Source organism: Zeus faber, assembly GCF_960531495.2.
Source record: "Zeus faber genome assembly, chromosome: 18".
In the NCBI taxonomy this organism is placed as follows: Eukaryota; Metazoa; Chordata; class Actinopteri; order Zeiformes; family Zeidae; genus Zeus; species Zeus faber.
Genome location: NC_137210.1, coordinates 11,128,537 through 11,148,536, shown reverse-complemented (window position 1 = coordinate 11,148,536; position 20,000 = coordinate 11,128,537). Strand labels below are relative to the sequence as shown.

The window sequence follows — 20,000 nt, the reverse complement described above, 5'->3', positions numbered from 1 at the left end:
CCTACTATGTGGACAAATAACACAGAAGCAAGCCCGTGCCGTGTTTTTTTTCTGTTTCGTTCAATGACGACATCTCGATACACCGAAACTAAAAACACTTTACTTGTTTTATCTGGAGGAACGGGGCACACGGGAAGCAGTGCAGAGCGGAGATCGGGAGAGATCGGCATGCAGCGGATCGTTTTCGCTGAACGCTTTTCTGACCCGACGGGAGGCCCCCTCCCCTGGGCCGGCATTAGCCTTTTCGGAGCCCTAGGCGGGATCTATAGAAGGTGGCCCCCCCCGAGGCCCCGCAGCGTGCACGCGCCACAAAATTCCTCGCAGGTGCAAAGGGGGGCGATTGGCCAAGGTGATGAGAGGGCGCGGTCTATGTTGTTCTGTACAGGGAGGATGGGGACGGAGAAGAGCGAGGGAGATGGATGCGGAGATGTTCACTTGTTGCTGGTTGTAGTGTGTGTCATGGTTGTTTTTTCCATCTGGACACCTCAGCCCCCCGGGGTGGTTGTGAGCCACTGGGCAGGGAATAGAACCAGGCTTCACTACCAAAGGAACTATCGTCTGGGTCGCCTTCACTGAGTCCTGTCTAGTTAACACCGCCAAATGCCACAATATTTTGTGATGTATCGGCCCCATTGTCGAGCAGCACACCGGTAAAACGTCATGTACTACCGATACGGTCCGCCCCTGGTTGAGATCAGAGCAGTGCGGCTGACAGCTGTCGGGCACACGACAATTGGGCAAACACAACCAACATTGGGGGCGGCCAAAAATATGTTGTTTTTCTTAAAACATAAAAAATAACATCTGGGGGACATCTTTATATTTTGTTTTTGTTGATTTTGCTGTTTTTATTTTGTCTTCATTCTAAAGCTATATTACAATTTTCTTCCATAATTTTATCTTCTTTCATTTTTCTTTCCTCTTCTTGGCTTGGCATCCAATTCACAAAATATAGGGCGCTAATGATGTGACAGCACAAACATGCCCATAAAGTGGCAATTCACGCTTGTTTTGTGTCTGATCGCAATGATCCATGTGGCAAAGTAAACGCCACCGCTCTGCACTTGCCTGTTTTATGAATTATCAGTCTTCAATAAATATAAAACTTTAAATAATTGTCGGACAGTAGTTATTTTGATTATAAGTGTTTCATAAAGATGTAAACTTGTCAGGAAATCCTTGGAGAAGCTGCACAGGTGCTATGCAAAATTCTGACAGGGGGGGATTTGAAAATAATGGAGATTGTCCGGCCGGGTTGAGGCGGGGGACCCCGACAACAACCCCGACCCCAACCCCGACCCCGCCCCTTTATAGTCACTGCACATGAACCTAAAAATACGAAGTAAAACCCAGGGTCCCCCGAGACCCCTTTTAAATGCGCTTCAATTGCACAAGCACTCTGAAGACAATCGCGCACTGCTGCCTTCAAAAAAAAAAATAATGTTGGTCTCTGTGCTGTTACCACCAGCGCTCTGCAGACGCTAATAATTTCATTTCAACTGCGTGTGGCTTTTTGCGCCGGTGTTTGCGAAGTGGATGTTTTTTGCAACAAGGCTCATTGCACAGAAAGGGGCTCAATTTTGCACCAAATTAGGAATAATACCTCATTTAAATACGCGCAGATAGCACCAGCGCACGGAGACTCTATTTGCACGGAACATGTACGAAAACACAGGACAAATCGCGTCCTTTATCGATTCAACACAGTATGCAGCATTTTATCTTCCAACACAGGAAGACCCTGTATTACAAGAGACGGGTGACAACCCTATTTGGGAGTGACACAATGTTTTCGGTGCAGCCAGACAAGCGGGTAGAGGTCGGCGTGCGAAGCGCAGCGTCCTGACAATCCGCCACCACTAAAAAATAAGAATCGCTCTTCCGATGGTCTTCTAGATGACAAGGTTTTCTACTTGCATGTCCGCCCGTTTCTCTTTCTCCCATTCTCTCAGTTTGTCGCTCCCTTGTTGTCTCTTAAACAGAGTATGCTCCCACACACCTTTTCCTCGTTTCTAAGGAGCTGGAGTGGCGGTCGGAGGGAGTTCCCCTTAAAAAAATAGAAAAGTATTAGAACGACCACACCCCTGATCTGGTTGTTCTGCCGTATGAGAAGTCCTCTGCGCATTTAAATGAAACTAGGCAGGTCCGTGAGGAAGGCTTCTCACTCCCTCTTTCGACATTCTCCCTCATCCCTTTCTCTTTCAACATCGTTGTCCTTCTACCCGCCTTTTCCCCCGCACCCTTCCGCTCAGCCTGCATGCTCCTTCCTCTCGTGATCCATTTTATATCCTCATATCTCTCACTTCTCTTACTTGGGCACACCGACCAACCTGAAAGAGACACTAATCCCTTCTACACGGTGCGTAGGGTATTACTGTACGTGTGCAGCATACTTGTAGATCATGCACTGAAATCATACACACAACAACACAACCCTGCAGCAGCAGCAGCAGCTGTGGGCTGCCTTCAGATCTGCCCTGTCTGACCCACTTTGGATGTTTCTGGAATAAGAGAAGGGCTTTTCCAGCCTGCATAGGAGAAGCCCCGACCGTGCACTGTTGCCTCAGCGAAGTGTTCCCTCGGTTGTCATGGAAAAGTGGATGAAGCAAGCACAGCTGCCCGCGCCCCTCCTTTAATTTTTTCCCTTTTCATATTTCTCATGTAAAAACAGCTCCGCACGTAACGCCGCTACAGCCACGACTGATAATCCAGACGGCTCTGAAAGCACCACTGCTCATCACCATTCTTGGCAGTTAACTACCAATTGAAGGGTAGGGGTGGGGGACATTGAAAAGGGGGTCCTTCCATTGCTCTGATAATGGAATCTAATCTAATGATGTAGTCTAAGGGATGTTATCCGATGGCATAATATACGTAATGTCGACGTAATGTAGATCGGAGCTAATGAGGCCCGGAGAAGTGAGATTAGGGGAGAGCCACAGCCACAGCCACAGCCACAGCTGGCTGAATCCTCATCCTCGCTTTGTGGGTGAAAAGTGTAATGGGATTTAGACCGGTCATATTTGATCCATGAAAAATCAGCTTTATCTGTGGTTATTAATCTGCGTTTAAAATGCATGTTTCAGTTATTTATTTAAATAATTATTTAACAATAGTTCAAATGATAGATGAATACACATGTATTTTAAGAAGCATACTGTTGACAGTTTAATTATTACAAAGGTTTTTATACTGTATTGAAATATTTGATATTGTATGAAAAATCGGATTAAAATGCCGGTCACATGGTTATTATCCATGTGCGCTATAGTCAATGTGTTACCTGGATAAAAAAGGAAATTAAAAATATTATTTAGCATATAAAAATGTTAAATTTTTTGGAAAAAATACAAATAAAGTCAAAAAATACATGGCCATTTCTCTTCAAATTCAAATATGGATATATTCGTGCTTTGGTCGGGTTCCAACATCAGCGGTCGGGAGTAAGAAAGGCATTTCTCCATGTTCTACCATCGCACACATGGGGATCAGCCCAATATTTTTTTCAAGCCACAAACGGTCTGAAATGAAGACAACTGTGGTGCCACACACCATATGATTGGTGGCGCACTCCGCTATATTCGCTCAAAATGTCCTTCTGGGATCCAATATCGAATTAAGCTCAGTAAAGCAAGCCATTAGTCTTCCTTAGACATGTGTGTATGTGATACATACATTGACTGGGGAAGAGGGAAAGAAAGAGAGGGAGGGAGAGAGAGAGAGAGAGAGAGAGAGAGAGAGAGAAAAAGACAGACAGACAGACAGGCAGGCAGACAAACAGACAGACAGACAGACAGACAGACAGACAGACAGACAGACAGACAGACAGACAGGTCCTTAGTGTTTCTCCAAGCCCAAACAGTGATATCGCTCGGGGAAGATATTCACAAATCTCCAGTGAGGTGCAGGATTAATGATGCATTCTCATTTCCCAATAGACCTTGAAGGACAAATAATGCAAATGAAAGGCAGTGGCAGCGAAGAGTTTGCCCTGTGTCCTGATTACAGCTCCATCACCCAGAAATCAGGACGGATTCACCCCCGGTTCAGAGAAAACCTCCCCTCGCACGGTGTCCATCTGGACAAACAAAGTGGTTGTGCTTTTCCTTGGCGAAGCCCCAGAAACTTGCACCCGCTGATCCTTCTTTAGGCCCTGTCACCATGAAACCCTCTGATTATTGTTGGGCTTCCCCCCCGTCTGAGCCGCTCTATTTGCGTCCATCACAGGTGTGCTGTTGTCACGGCATGCAGGGAGTAATTTATCTCTGTGTGCATCCACCTCTCTGACAACCACATTCATTTCCCTCCTGTAAACATCCATGGACAACGATTCAAAGCGTATGACAGAGGCCATCTTGCAGGATCTATTATGATGTTATTAGTCTCAGGCGCATCTGTCTCACATCTCTGAGGTACAACCTATGGGATATGTAGCAAAATGCTGGCGGAAATGACAAAAACACAGTGAAAAAAAGTATCACATTAAAGGTGTAATGCAAATAATGGCATTTCGACACAGAGACAGGAATACAGATGTGAAAACATGTCAATTCTCATACGTGCAGATGCTGTAATCACAGGCAGAGAGCATAAGGACAGCAGATTACTGTGGGTCCGGCATTCAGTTGCACTTTGACCCATGTCCACATGTGCCCGCTATATACTGAACATATAGCTTATCACAAAGCCATTTGGATATGTGTAATAAATTGAGTGTGGTGTATAGTCTGTTCTTAGTATTTCTTTGTGACGTTTTTTCATTGACAATGCTTTCCCAGAATCTGCTAGTAATCTGAATAAGCCCTAAAACTGTAGATAGCAGCTCATCTGAAACATACCAGATTTTACACCTGATGATTCGGAGATGGAACATTTTGCCGTCCTCATTCGCCAAGGGGAGACAGTTTAAATTTAAAAAACAACTAAACAAATAGACACATACAGTAAATCAATATATCAATAAATTGATGGACGGATAGATAGACAGACAGACAGACAGGCAGGCAGGCAGGCAGGCAGGCAAGCAGACAGACAGACAGACAGACAGACAGACAGACAGACAGACAGACAGACAGACAGACAGATAGATAGATAGATAGATAGATACTAATCAACTAATTCATCTTTTGAAAAATAATCCTCACTGTTGACCTTGACTTCTCGGGTGAAATAATGGCACAAAGTGCTCTTTAAAAAATATTGCCAGGTTGCCACATTAGTGCGAAATTGTTAATGACTATCATAAGTGGCACGGACATGCGTGATTGGAATAAATGGATTTGGCGAGAAAAGATTACATTTGAAAGGCGTAACCCACATTCCACGGCATATATTGACCCTTTTTTTTAAATAATATTGCATGTAAATTCGATGAGGATTTCTTATTCTCGCTCATACTGTGACTTAGTAGTTAGTGTGCGGTCCAGCCTGTGTGTGTTTGACTCTTAATCTCACCCTATTTTACGCACGGGCGAGCGTAATTTACGCACACGGGATTAATCATTTAAAATGCGATTTGATGTTGATCTTCTCTGCTGGGGGCAATGCAGTGTGGTGGCGGGCTTTATTATAGCTCAACCGGTGGTTTTATGTGTATAATTAATGCATGCAGTGTTTACTCCAACACTCCAACACAACCGGCACCTTTTTTACGCACAACTGCCCACACCTTGTCTCCGTAGCCGCCGCTTCCTGAGGCCGAAGATGCGCACTTTGGAGAAGATGTCCACCAGGTTCCCATTGCAGAGCCCCTTGTTCTTGTTTGGGCTCTTCCTCCGCCGGTTGGTGGAGGGCCGGTCTATGTGCTGCTCCCGGGCCTGTCTCTTCTGCCGGATCAGCCCGCTCGCAATAGCAGCGGCCATGGCTCCAAAATCTCACAAACCGCTCAGGTGCGGTGCGCGCACGGAGCGCGGACTACATACACAGCAATCCTCCGAGCTCCCAGCTCGGGTCACGGTCCCATGGTTGCGGCTGATCGCTCCTTTCTTATGATATTATTTTCTTACGGATCTTGTATTTTTGGATGTCCACATACTACATGTTAACCGCAGAGTCAGACGTCATTCGAGTAATTCTTGCACATGGTGGAAATTACATCAATTCGAGTGCGTTTCCATATTTGCATCAATAACCGTATGACCTGAAGAAGAGCTGTGCAAACCTCAGACACTGGTGGCAGCTCACTATTCATACCTGCGTATTGGTTTTCTGATTGTCTGTGGGGTGTTGAGTCCCATCGTCTCCAAAATGTCCAGTCCGGGCTCTTCGCACCTCTCTCCTCCCAAAACACAGACCGATACTATTCACTTCCGAGCAGTCTCCACTGCTCCTGCAGCCACTGCGTGAACGACCCAAGTTTGCGAAAGGCAATCCGCGACGGGGGGACCCGCGATAGGCATCAATTGAGATAACAGAAACGCGTCTGGAGATGCGATGCAAAAAAAAAAAAAGAACGCATCCGAAGTAACCGGAGTGTGAGTTGTAGAACGAGGCGCGCGAAGTTATTCTGCGGTGAGACAGCCACCCTGCCTCTCCGAACGGTCTATCGGGTGATCCTTCTCTCCTCTTCCTTGTAATCCTCTGAATTGCTTTTGTAAAAAAAGAGCCACAAACATGTTGAGGCGCGACAGGAGCCGCCCGGGAGGAAAGATGTAGCCCGCGCTGATCTGAGTCCTGTGGAGATGACGTCTGCGCTGTGTGACAGCTGCATACAGATACCGGGGGGGGGGGGGGGGAGAAAAAAACTTAAAACGCCCAGAGAAGCTGCAGATTTTGATTCACACCAAAAAAAAAAAAAAAAAGCAAAAAAGAATGGAGTGAATCGTGCGGGAGAGGCGGCGAGCAGCGCGTAAAGAGACCGGGGAGAGCGACGCTTCTGTCATTTACGCGCGATTATTTCCCCGCAGCCAATGCACAGAACAGCTGGCCAGTGGCCGTCACTGGGGTCTGTGCACACCTAGATCCACAAATCCAACCCCCATCAACAAGTCCCGGGGACTCATTCCTCCCCGGTGCAAGCGCTACTCCCACCCACCCTCACCCCCGCCCTCCCTCTCCACCACCGGCGTCAAGCCCTTGCTTAAGGGGGGATTTTATAATAATGTATAATTTATTCAGCTCTTATGATTTCCGGTACTGGACGCTATATTAAACAGCCCAACTGCTTTTGATAAACACACACCGAAGTCGGACAGTTATTTGGCAAAGGAGAGTCGGATTTCTTTCTCCCGGTAAATGAATGGAGTCAACTAGGCATTTTTCTCATTTGGAATTATTATATCAAGGGGTCTTGGATGGAAATCCCATTGCTCCAACACGAGGGGAGAAGAGCTACAGACAATGAGTGAAGAAGCTGCCTTTTGCCTTTTCTTTGTTTTATCATTGTGAGTGTGTGGACTCAGAACCACGGACAGCTCCCCTCAGCGCCCTTCACGCAGACAAACCATAGGCTTTCACACTCACATAAAAATTCAAAATATGTCAAACAGCCAAGACATTTATATATATATATATATATATATATATATATATGAATGCACATAATAAATTACCAGTTGCTCTAAAATGAACTCTGATTTGGACTGGGCGGGTTCCAAAGATATAAGCCTTTATGCATATTGAGGACAAAAAACAACAAACAAAGCACAAAACACCCGATAGCGTTCTCATTTTCTATTCCAGTCTCGATCACAAGCACTGAAATTAAAACTCAAGAGAGCCATCTGCTGTTTGTCGTTGTAATTAAACATCTGGGCTCATAGGGGACGGTAACAACAACCCCCGCCCCCCCCCCCCCCCGAAAAAAATAAATAAATGAAAATTTAAAAACAACCCAAAAACATGTATGATTTCTTTCTTGTTGACACAAGCTGCACAGCCCTGTTGTGATGTTAGATAGGAGTGTAAAACCATCAACTACAGCGGATCGTCCCTTTCTTCCTTTCTTTCTCTCTGTGCCTGCACTGTGCAGACTGGATCGGCATTGAATTCGCATATAGTTAATGTACAAACCCCCCTGTGGCAGGATCAAAGAAGACATTGCAGTAAGCTTTCCAACCAGCAGCGGACACTGTCAGCTCAACAATGGTCCCTCGGCCTGAACAGCGATGACTCCAAGTGTGGCACAGAGGAGCCCCGCTCTACTCTGCCTTTGAAATAGGTTTATCTTTCACTCTAAATATATTAAATATTTTATCTTAAATAAATACATATTTAAGATAAAGAATACCACTGGATCAATATTGCTGGCTTTAGCTTCAAGTCAATAATGTATTTCTGTGCGGAACTAAAAGATGTGCCTCACATAAAGTCGGCTGAGCTACGTCACGCATCAGAACTATATGAACAATGAAAAAAACACTGTTGTGATGAAAAATTTAGTGAATGGAGACACATGCAGAAGAGTGGAGGGGAGCAGTGCAGTTTACTTTTTCGTTTACTGGTTTTAACTTTTCAATCATACAGGGAAATGCAAACCTCCCGGAAAGGGACATAAACTCGTTACACATAGCACAGATGTGGACTTATCTACTTCACAACATGCACATACTGTACATCGTAAGCGAGAGCGCAGTGCCTGACACTAAGTCCTGAGGCACCTTTGAAGAGATTACGTTCCCGTCAAAAATAATTAACGGCGTCAGAAAGATAATGGAGTTCCTCTGCATTGCTTGTTCTCTATGAACATGGATAAATAAGGGAGCACATACCTACATGTCTTTTCCTCCTACATGTAAATGAGTGGGAGTCCATGGCAGATCCATTCCCAAGGCAACTGAGCTGAGACCTTTCCCAGGGACCTGGCTTCAAGTGCCTCCTAGTGCCCCATTTATAGGGCTAACGTGGTTATCGTGAAGTGACAGTTCGGCCCCTGACTGTTCACATTCATTTGTCCGACAACTCTTGAAAGGCTTAGACATGCTTTATGGTGGCGGTCAAGCCGAAGGTCTTGTCTAGACTTAGACTGTGTATTCATTTGTGAAGCAGGCTTACGTAAAGGATGGAATGGGTACACATGTTTGTAGATGACGATTTTCCACATTGCACCCATGAATATGGCCGACTGGAAAACATAGAGCTGCCCAAATGTACTTTTCTAGTCTAGATGAAGCTGGATGTGACGGGGGCCTATGAAGCCCCCTCCTCTTTATCAGGGAAGACCATTCTAATCCAATATCTTCCCGTGACACAAAATTACATTACTGTTAGCTGGACGTCATGCGGCGGAGGGGGCAGCAAATGTCAACCGATGGGATGAGGATAAACAAGCCTGTTGATTATTCCTTATTACTTATGCTGCTTCAGGGCTCTTTTATCACTCTTTGGAAACGGTCGGTCGGTCGGTCGGACTCAGCACTTTCCCCAGCTCCTGGATTTAGATGGAGAACAAAAATTGAAATGGCTGAAATAAAATTTTATCGTGACTATCAAAAAGTCGGGGATTCAAAGCTAATTTAATTGAAGATGGCGTAGTGATTTTGCTTAGCGAGGAATTACTTATCCTTCCCCCTCCGCTCTCCCTCTCCCCTCTCCTCATATGCTTTGGAGGCATAATGAAATCACTTAAATGTCACAAGTCAATCTCGTGGAGCAATCAGGGGTAGGGCAGAGCAGCCCCTGAAGAGGAGGGTCTGTCCACCCAACGCTGATTGTGTGTGTGTGTGTGTGTGTGTGTGTGTGTGTGTGTGTGTGTGTGTGTGTGTGTGTGTGTGTGTGTGGATGCGTGCGTGCGTGAGTACGTGCGTGTGTGTGTGTGTGTGTGACAGCGCGGCGCCCCCTCTTCCGGGATGAGATTACACAAAGCCTGGAGGTGTAGCACCTTCCAGCAGAGACATTAATGAAAGCGGGTGGCTCCATGCTGCGAAAGAATTAAACAGCAACAAAAAATTGTCAATATGTCATTCTTCTGTAGATGTCATTTGAAAAAATAAAAACCGTGAAGGTAGGAATCCTTGCGTGGCCTTCACTCCCGAGGGAGCAAATAAAGCCAAAATCAGACCATCAGGGTTGAGGGCGATCATGAAAAAAACAGCCTGACTTGTGTGATTGAATTGTTTTGTATCTGGGGAAAAGCACGTTAATGAGGGGAACTAACCCATCTGGCCCCAGGGAGACGATAAAAGGTCGAGTGGATCGACTCATAATATGAAGATTGTGGCCGAGGGCCTTTGCCATTTACTTTGACTTTTTCACATTCAAAGGAAACCTGATTATGGGAGGAAGGGAGAGGCATGGCGCCCCCCACGGGCCTCTTCAGCACTGATTGGATAACTACCAAATAATGACTATAATCGGCCCCTGAAAATACCTCCCGCCATCAAATCACATGATTTGGCATCCACAAAGCAAAAACAAAATGGCGGCCTCTTAAGGATCCACGGTTTGTGTGGCGGACCAAGGGGCGTGGTTTAGCCGCGGCTGCAGACGGCAGCGTGGTTTCCTTCCCACGGCCGCACAGCTGCAGCAGTCCCTCCGGGGGCAGGGAGCTTTCTTAATGTCGGCGCACGTGGCTCGTCAGCCGACCCGGAGCCAGAGTGGAGCGTCGTTCCTCCCACGCCCAGACCGATTATTATCGTTTTTTATTTATCCTTTTTAGCCAGTGAGCCTTTCTGTTCATGCCTTTAATAAAAACTCTCGCCATGTCGACAACGCAGTGCCAGAAAGACTCAGTCTCCATCCCTAAACCCCGTACCCGTGGGTAGAGACTCCCACTGTATGAATGTGCATGAGTCAAGAGAGAATGAGGCAGAAAGAAAGAAGCAACAATATACTACAACTCAGCAAAAGCATGGGAGGCTGCAGTCAGTATGCTGGTCACACACACATTGTCTTTTTCTTTCGAGCCTCTCTCTCTCTCTCTCTCTCTCTCTCTCTGTCTCTCTCTCTCTCTCTGTCTCTCTCTCTCTCTCTCTCTTCTCTCTCTCTCTCTCTCTCCCTCTCTCTCTCCCTCTCTCTCTCTCACACACAGGCGCATGCACACAAGCGCCCGCGCGCGCACACACATACATACAGTTCCATCCTTTCATCCTATTTTAAGGCTGCAGCAGTGATGGAATGTGTCTTGTCAGCAGCACTGCAGAGTAAGTTTCCTTGAAGAAGCCCTGGGCAGTGTGGGGGAATATCAAGTCCATACTGCTCCGGCAGTCCTGCCCCTGGAGCCGAGCGCTGACACAGTGGCAGCATGCATGTGGGTGTGTGTGTGTGTGTGTGTGTGCGTGTGTGTGTGTGTGTGTGTTGGTGTGTGTGTTTGATGCTTTAACTTCAAATACAAGCATGCATGTGTCGTGTGAGCGGCGAGCATTATGTGTGCACCCTGTGGCTCTGTGAGAGTCAGAAAACACAGGTAGTCTAGAAAAGATATATCTGATATAGAAACATATAAATATAAATATATAGGTAAGGAGGAGGGCAGCAGATACGCTGCTGTATCCCTAATGGAAGATTAAATTCAATTAAGGACTAATATCTTAATAAGGATCAAGCCCCGCTTCATTAGTGGCTTCCAAAACACCATTTAAGAAAAGATGATGTGGCAGGTGGGGCTACGGTATGCATAGGAATGTAAAACATTCGATTAAAAAAAAAAAAAAATGGACACAAAGACATGTGTTCAATGTGTGTAAAAACAAATGTAGCTGTTTATCTGCTGATCTGAACTGCTTTGTTCTCGTGGCTCCATCGACGATACCTGAGGTGAACGCGGGCGTAGAGACCCCTCAGGTCCAGCACAGCCGCTGCCTACCTTTGATCGCATTATCGCTTATCTGCCGCTCCCACACACTGTTTCAATACACACACATACACGCACGCATGCACGCACACACACGCACACACGCACACACACACACTAGCACACAATTCATAAACAGTGGGATTGTTGAAAAAAGAGAGAAAGACATTCACACAGAAATTCCTTCACATAGACACTAGCACATACTCGTACACACACACACACACACACACACACACACACACACACGCACACACACACACACACTCTCTCTCTCTCTCTCTCTCTCTCTCTGACTCACCCTCTCTAAAAAGTGCCAGAACCTTCCTGTTGTTGTTACAATGTGACAATGCGTATTTGCAGACATACAAATTTACTTCAGAATTATTTTTCTTTCTTTCTTTCTTTATTTGTTGAGTTTGTCTCCATAGGTATAACAAGCTTTCCTCTATAATCAGGCCACTAATGTCCTTAAGGTAACAATTAAATCCCTGCCGTGGCCGTAACACATCCCATACCTCGCTAATATACGGCAGCATAATTAGGATTTCTGGACTGTGTCTGTCCCGGTGTTCATGTTTCCACCCGGCAGCTTCCATTACATGATGTGCACCACAGATCTGCAAGGACCTAGAACCTAAAGCCACCGCTGATGGGAAGCGGCTATAAAGCCCCCCCAGAGACAATGAAATGCAAACGGTGTCCGTAATGGACAAAGTTATGACGCTAATGGCCATTAGCCGTGACTTCAAATGACCACACTTAACCTCGAGATCCAAACCATACATCCATAACCTCCGAGAGGACCGAGGGCAAACGTCACGCGGCTGCGGCGGTCGAGCTCCGTGTCGATGGAATGTATGTTTATGTATGAGTGGCTTCATAAAATCCTGTGTTTGTGAACATGTGCGTATGTGGACATGCACTGTGCGTGTGGGTGGGTGTGTGCGCGTCAGTGTTATCGTCATTTAACGGAGGTGACAGGGGACACGAACGCAGCGATTAGTCACGAGCGATGAGGTTAATACACTCCGCCGTGATGGCAGTCACTACCTCACACACACTCAGCCGGGTATTAACAGTGACAACTATCAAATCTTTCCTCTGCTTACGAATACATCGAACACTCTCCCGTGGGCTGCATCACGAGGACGCAGGATTAAGTCCAAGTCTGTCTGGATGTGTTTGCACCTGCAGCTCTAGCTCCTCCGTCTGGATCATTAGAAATGATGTAGCCTGTTTCTGCAGCTTCCACTCACTCTAAATGGACACTCTATCGATGGCTGTTTTTTTGAGGCTGTTTTAGATTTTGCTCCGTTGACGACGAACATTGCCGGTGGAGAGAACAATCTGTCGATCAATAGGACGATTCTCTTGCGCTTCCCACTTATCATCCTGCTGCCTATTCCGCTATTTCTTCTAAAGGATAAGTCGTTCTTACAATTATTATAATAATTCATTTTGATTAGAATTTTGTTCTGTAAACTTTGGAATAGACAAAGTTAACAGAACAGAGAAAAAGTCTTTATTTTTTTTTTAACTAAACCAGAATCTTAATTTGTTTATTCCAAACACGCACGCACGCACGCACGCACGCACGCACGCACGCACGCACGCACGCACGCACGCACGCACGCACGCACACACACACACACACACACACACACACACACACACACACACACACACACACACACACACACACACACACACACACATTCATATTCACACAAATACAAACTAGCACTTTGGTTCAGAGATTGCCTCGCTGATGAGATAACACCCCCAGAAAATCACAAACACTGTGTGATGACAGGTCACAGCAAAACAAAAACAATTTAGCCACTCTAAGAACACACTCAGATCAACCATTGAAAAAGCTTTTGGAAATAGTGTCCAAAGTAGAGCATATAAATACTATAACTTTTGTGTGTGTGTGTGTGCGTGTGTGCGTGTGTGCGTGTGAGCGTGTATAAAGCTTTATAGAGGCAACTCTTAGGTTATCATCCCTGGCACAACATTAAGGCGGAAGTCTCTGAATTATTTACTTTTACTGTTCACATCTATTACTGGATGGTTTGGATGCTCTCTGCAGAGGGTACGAGCTAAATATGAGCACACATGTTTATTCTCTGTTCAACCAAACCTCCTTCTGACAAAGAAAAAGTATACACATGATAAACAGCTCTATTGGTTCATTTTCTAAATTTGTGTTTCTGAGCAAAGCATAAGGGGGAGAATATTGGCAAATCTAACTTTTCCAAGCAGGTGTATTGTAAAAATGTGACATCCAGCATCTCAGTTTCATCGAACTGTGCCTATTGCTGCTATTGATGTCCCTTAGAAATATCCACATTAGTATAGTGATATTTTAATGCTTAAAACGTGGACCATGATGTCAGATTAAACATGTTAAACCACATTTCAACCACTAGAGGGCAGCGCAGAGCCCAGCAGGACACCACTGCAGGATAGACAGCTTGATTCAGGGGGAGAGGCGCTGCTGTGCTCTGAGATCCATACATTCATTCCTCTGCTTTGCTCATAGCTGGATCTCTCAAAGGACAACATCTGTAACCCAGTCTCTGATCGAATCAAATTTTCCAAATCACCGACATAAAAAAGACGCTTTCACCCACAACACATGTAAAGAAACCACCCTAAACCTGAAGAAATAGGGTGGAACCCCTGTGTGTGAAATGGCCCAGCGGGTTTAAAAACATCATCACCTTCTTAAGACAATAAAAGATGCCCTCAAGTGGCCGAAACACGCCACTCCACACTACGGGGACTTATTGCTGATAAAAAAAAACAACCCACAACGCCAATGTCTCAACCAATCAGGTCAGAAGGTCCAACAGAACCCTCTAAACTGTGAACAACCTGATGGAAGCAGTGATAACTAATACAAATGTAAGCAGTGTGTCCTGAAACCTGGCACAGGGTTGGCCGCGTTGGAGTGCAGTAAGTGATATTAGATAACAGTTAGTGGTGATAAAATTATGATCTGATTTTGGGTTGGTGGCGGCTGTGAAACTGACTGATTGATCCGCTGTCCCTCTGTTATTAGCCACTTCAGTTCATTTGTGGAGGAAATCTGGCTTTGCTATCAGTGTGTGTGTGTGTGTGTGTGTGTGTGTGTGTGTGTGTGTGTGTGTGTGTGTGTGTGTGTGTGTGTGTGTGTGTGTGTGTGTGTGCGTTTCAATGCATGAATGCATGTCTGCATGATTGAGACATGTATGCAGAATGATGTTGCATACGCGTGCGGGCTAAGCATGCACATATATTTATCTGCTTCACACACAAAAGGAAAGAGAGACAGAAAGAGAGGAAGAGAGAGAGAGAGAGAGAGAGAGAGAGAGAGAGATGCAAAAAAAAGGAAGCCATCTCATTTCTGTGTATTATGCACTGTCCGCAGCGGGGGGCTCTATGGCATATGGATCAGGCCCTCGGGACACACAGTGTCCAATAGCAGTCAGTGGATCGCTCCACATACAGACTGACCCCACCTCACACCGATCTGAGCATCGAGGAGCCACTACAAGCCTCTGTTATCACCCCTGACTTTGAGTAAAACACAGGAAGCAGTGGTCGGTACTGGCGGCTTATGAAATTAACAAGTGTGTGTTCAAACGGTGTCGATAAGGCGGAAAAAAGGACGTGAAGTGCGTCTCGTTTCGCTCTTGCTAAACTCTGGAACGCACTGGGAATCGACGCTTTTTTTGCTTTTGTTTACGCCCAAAGGGCACAATTAACATATATGTAAAAATCAAGATAATGTAACGGCATAATAAGGCAGGGGAGCAGAGGGACGGTATTTCCCTGTTTCCCAGCTCTGCGTCAACTCCAGGAGATAAATAACGAAAGAGCGTGCGGGGGGTGGGGGGTGGAGAAAAGCAGCGAGACTGTCAAGTAGAGTGATGCAGTTGCGTGTCAGCTGTTGAGGCCAAATGAGAAATGACACGTTTATAATTACAGTGGACTGTAATTAGCTGGTGTGTAAGTGAGATGCGGGAACGCGGGTCTTCATAGCGCGGGCTGTAGTTGGGGGCGGGGGGGGGGGGGGGGGGGGCGGGTGGTGAAGCTGTGAGGAAGATGTGCACGGAAAATGTCTCCGAGGCGAGAACTTTGTTAGATGTTTGACAATGTTGGTGACATACTGTATATATAAAACCTGATCTGCATGCATAGCTCTTCCTTGAGGATGAAGCGGGTTGTGACCGATGTCTTATAGTATGTACTGTGGCTAACATGGCATAACAAGAGTAGATAGTACAAAGACATTATCTCTGTAAACAGAGTACATTTCCTCTATAGGTTGTGTCAGGGCTTAAATTGGGGGTGGACATGGGTAGATGCCATCCAACCCACCATTGGCAAATAAAAATAAAAATAAAAATGATAATCATCATAATAAAAATAAATAATAAATGAATAAATTAAAACGTGAATAAATACAAATGTAAATAAACAAATACATTAAAAACATTAACAAAAACATGTATAAATAAAAACATAAATAAGCAATAAATTAATGAATTAATTATAACAAATAGATGAAAAATATACTGAACAATATATTCCCTTGCCAACATTGCCATATTTTTCTATATGGGACTTCCAGAAGGGATATAACTATCTATATCACTCATTATGGATAGATATTTAAAAGAGAAAATAAACAATAAATATGATATCATATCTTTCTACCGTCCCAACTGAACCCCTACAGTGACACAGCCATAACTCTAAACCAGTAAAAAGCTGAGGAATGTCCCTCAGTCGCTCTCTAATACAAATCAATCACCAGCGTGGAGCGGATCACAGCTGCCACATCTTTAAGGGTGATATAAGTCAAGCCGTGATGTACATTTCCCAGAGGATGTGTGTTAATCCATTACACCTGTGTTTCATTGTTTTTTCTCCCCACCCCCACCCCCACCCCCACCACGATGCAGGGACTGACCTTTTGACACTGCACTAAAAATAGCAATGCGCTGAAATGAAGCGGGAGCTCCTCGGACGTTGGAGGCATCGTCTCCACATGGCGTCGCGCACAGGTAGCGTTCGAGTGAGCGTGCTCGCACACACACACACACACACACACACACACAGACACACAGACACACACACACACACACATGCACACACGTAAATAATACATGCATGTGAGACACACATACACACACGCGCGTGCACACGCACCCGCACACACGCACACACACAGCGCTCTCAATCAGCCCCGTTGACGCCCGGTCAATTCCGGCTCAGGCAAATGCTCTCCTCCCTCCTATCGACGGGCTGGAATTAGATTGGTTAAACTCATCCATCTTATAGAGAGGTCAGAGCCTCGTCTCCCAACGGGCAAATCTGCAAAGAGGCTGCTGTCCGTCAAGGAACAATAACCACTGTAGCGTGCTCAAATGTGCCCGCTCGCAGTGTAACAGCATGCCGTCCTCGCTATCAAAGGAAGCTTAGGCGTTCGAGCTTGCGGTCATTTATCTACAGTATCTTTCTATCTTAAGAGAAGGGGATGTGGAGTTAAGTGTCTATTTATACAGGAGAAGTGTAGGTTGATCTGGCAGTTGGTGGGTCGGAGAGTGGCTTTCACCTGAAGCCAGGATTACCTCGCACTGTTGAATAGGTTTCTAATCAATGCGGCCCCCTGTCAATCACTAGAACTATTGAGAAAAAGTAAAAAAGTTCAACCCAACGGCAAACAGCCTTGCCTGGACCTGTCTCGTGGTGACCTCTGTACTCTGAATGACCCAAGGGTCGAGTCCGGTCAGTGCGAAATCATTGGCCGTAGGAAAAAAGGGATGAACGGTTTGTTGCTGAGTCAAGGTGGATGTGCTCCCCCGGGTGCGGCTCCAGCTTCCCCCGTCACCCCTGCTGACACGTCTGGTGGTCCAGCTGCCACACCGACAAGTCACCTTTCTCTCTCTCCCTCTCTCTGCTTAACTTTTTTTTTGACTTTCTCTCTCTGTTTCGGATGCTTAGTGTTGGGATTTTCAGTTTTTTGGTCCATGCTATTACCATGTATTCGCATTGTGAGATTCCTTTTAACGTTGTTACGCCACGTGTCCGGTTAGAAAACTATAGCCTTGGGTAACAAAACGGCCAAAGCCAACCAGAAAGGGAACACCAGGGGTGATGGTGTACTTGGGATTCTCACTGAATCTGTGCCATTTCGATGCAAAGTGGAGCAGAACTTTGCATTTCACAGTTTACGGTTAGAAGAGGATTTTGGCTTCTCTTTGTAGTCAAGTGTTCAAAAATCCATCGAAATAAATTGTAACATTGACTTGGAAGGTTGCAAGTCACATGCGTACACACACACAAAAGAGAGAGGAGAAAAGAGAGATCCAAGTACTCCTTCCTAAACGGAGACAGCCTCTGCAGTGGTTTGCCGTTGCTAGGCAACGAGCGGGAAGCTCCCTGAAGCAAACTCCAGCAGGTTCAGCGGTGCACAGGTAAACATGGAGAGTCAACTTTACCCCCGACCACACCGCAGTGCACGTCTTCAGGTAACACTGGAACCACATGAAGCAGTATTTATAGCTGTAGCTCACGAAAGGTGAAAATAGCAGCGCAAAGAATTAAGTGATTTCCTAGGTTGTGTGAGAGTAGGAGACTAAAGACAGTTGGAAAAATGATGCGTTAACTTCAACTATAATAATAATCCTGAGCAAGAGTGACAACACAAGGCAAAAATGACGCTGTGAGATTTCGAGGGATCTCGAGGGAACGTACAGTAAAAGAGTAGAAGGAGGACGGAAACAGGTGTGAAAGTGTGTGTCAACGAACAAAAATACACGTGCATGAAAGGGAACGAGCAAATAGTAAAGAATGGAGTTGGGAGGCGCATCATTGGGGGTGGGTGGGCTGGGGGGGCCGTGCAGCAGCAGCTTAGAAGGCGGTCCATGCAATTTATAGAGAGAGACCCACTCTGTATAAAAGATGAATCTTGTGTAGTGTTGAATCATTGTGTGTGTGTGTGTGTGTGTGTGTGTGTGTGTGTGTGTGTGTGTGTGTGTGTGTGTGTGTGTGAAGCCCCCCGCCGACACATACATACTCACAATCACACACGTAAACCCACGCGGACGCAACATATTCCAGTAATCCAATGCATGGACTCAATGCTATTTATCAAATGTCCTACACACTAACCATTGCCCGGTGCATCTGAAAACACCCCCTTTAAAAAAAACGTGGCGTCCTCGAACCTGCGACCGCATCTCACTCAGAAGGGTACACATGTACTACCGCTGTATCTCTTGTAAAACCCTTTTTAATATGAGCCCTCTTCCCTCGAGCCCTCCAGCGATTGAATAAGTGGCTGAGTTCAGCCGCTTGGCAGCGCAGACACTCAATACCGGCACTAGCATGACTTCATCAGGATAGTTCAGCCTAGCATTAGCTGATTAAAGACAATGCAATCTTCCTCCCATAGTAAATGGGTTAGGGATGAACACGCTCTCCTCACATGAGCCGTTTTTATGCTAATAGATTACGGCTGCACGGCATGCCCTGCACCGCAACTCTGGCACACTTTTTTATTCCGTGTTTTTCCTCATACTGTACGCCTGCTTTCACGAGGCGAGAAAGTGGAAGTCAAGTCAGCAGTCAAGTCCGTTTTGTCGGCGTCGCTGTGTTTGCCTCGAATAACAGCAGTGGCTGAATAATGTAAAGTGACGATTACGCTCCATTATTTCCGGCCTTACAGCATGATGATTGGACTGGCACCAAATTGGAGTAAAATGATTTGTCCAACAGTGTCACAGATAAAGTCTGCTGCCAATTAAGGACTAAGTAGAAACTCATAAATTCTATATTATTTGGCATTTCCCCCACTGAGAGGGTGGGTACATGCCAGGGCTTTCTGAACGTTTCTGCCTGTTCACGGCGAGCATCTTGGCACGACCGGCGAAGAAAGAAGCGAGGTGGGTCTCTCAACGGGGGAAACACAGCCAAATGGAGCTGCTGCGACGAGGAGATGCAACCGGTGTCCCTCTCTCTCTCACACACACACACACACACACACACACACACACACACACACACACACACACACACACACACACACACACACACACACACACACACACACACACACACACACACACACACACACACACACACACACACACACACACTCAAAGTACTCTCTCACTCATTCCCCCTCAGCTGGTCCATGTCTGAGCTGTAGATGTGTGTGTAGATGTGTGTGTGTGTGTGTGTATGTGTCTGTAGATGTGTGTGTGTGTGTGTG

At 45.9% G+C, this 20,000-nt stretch overlaps 1 protein-coding gene across 2 annotated transcripts in view; it reads right to left on the bottom strand.

The window, feature by feature from the left end:
- fgf14 (fibroblast growth factor 14) overlaps window positions 1-20,000 on the bottom strand; it is a gene marked incomplete at both ends in the record, with an annotated part of 87,672 nt that overhangs the window by 29,501 nt on the left and 38,171 nt on the right. Inside the window, one exon of one of the 2 annotated variants that reach the window (XM_080019407.1) lies at window positions 5,669-5,861. The exons of the other annotated variant lie outside the window; for it this stretch is intronic. Coding sequence (XP_079875533.1) covers window positions 5,669-5,861 — 193 coding nt within the window. Of the gene's footprint in view, window positions 1-5,668; window positions 5,862-20,000 lie in introns of those variants that run through there. 2 annotated transcript variants of the gene reach the window in all.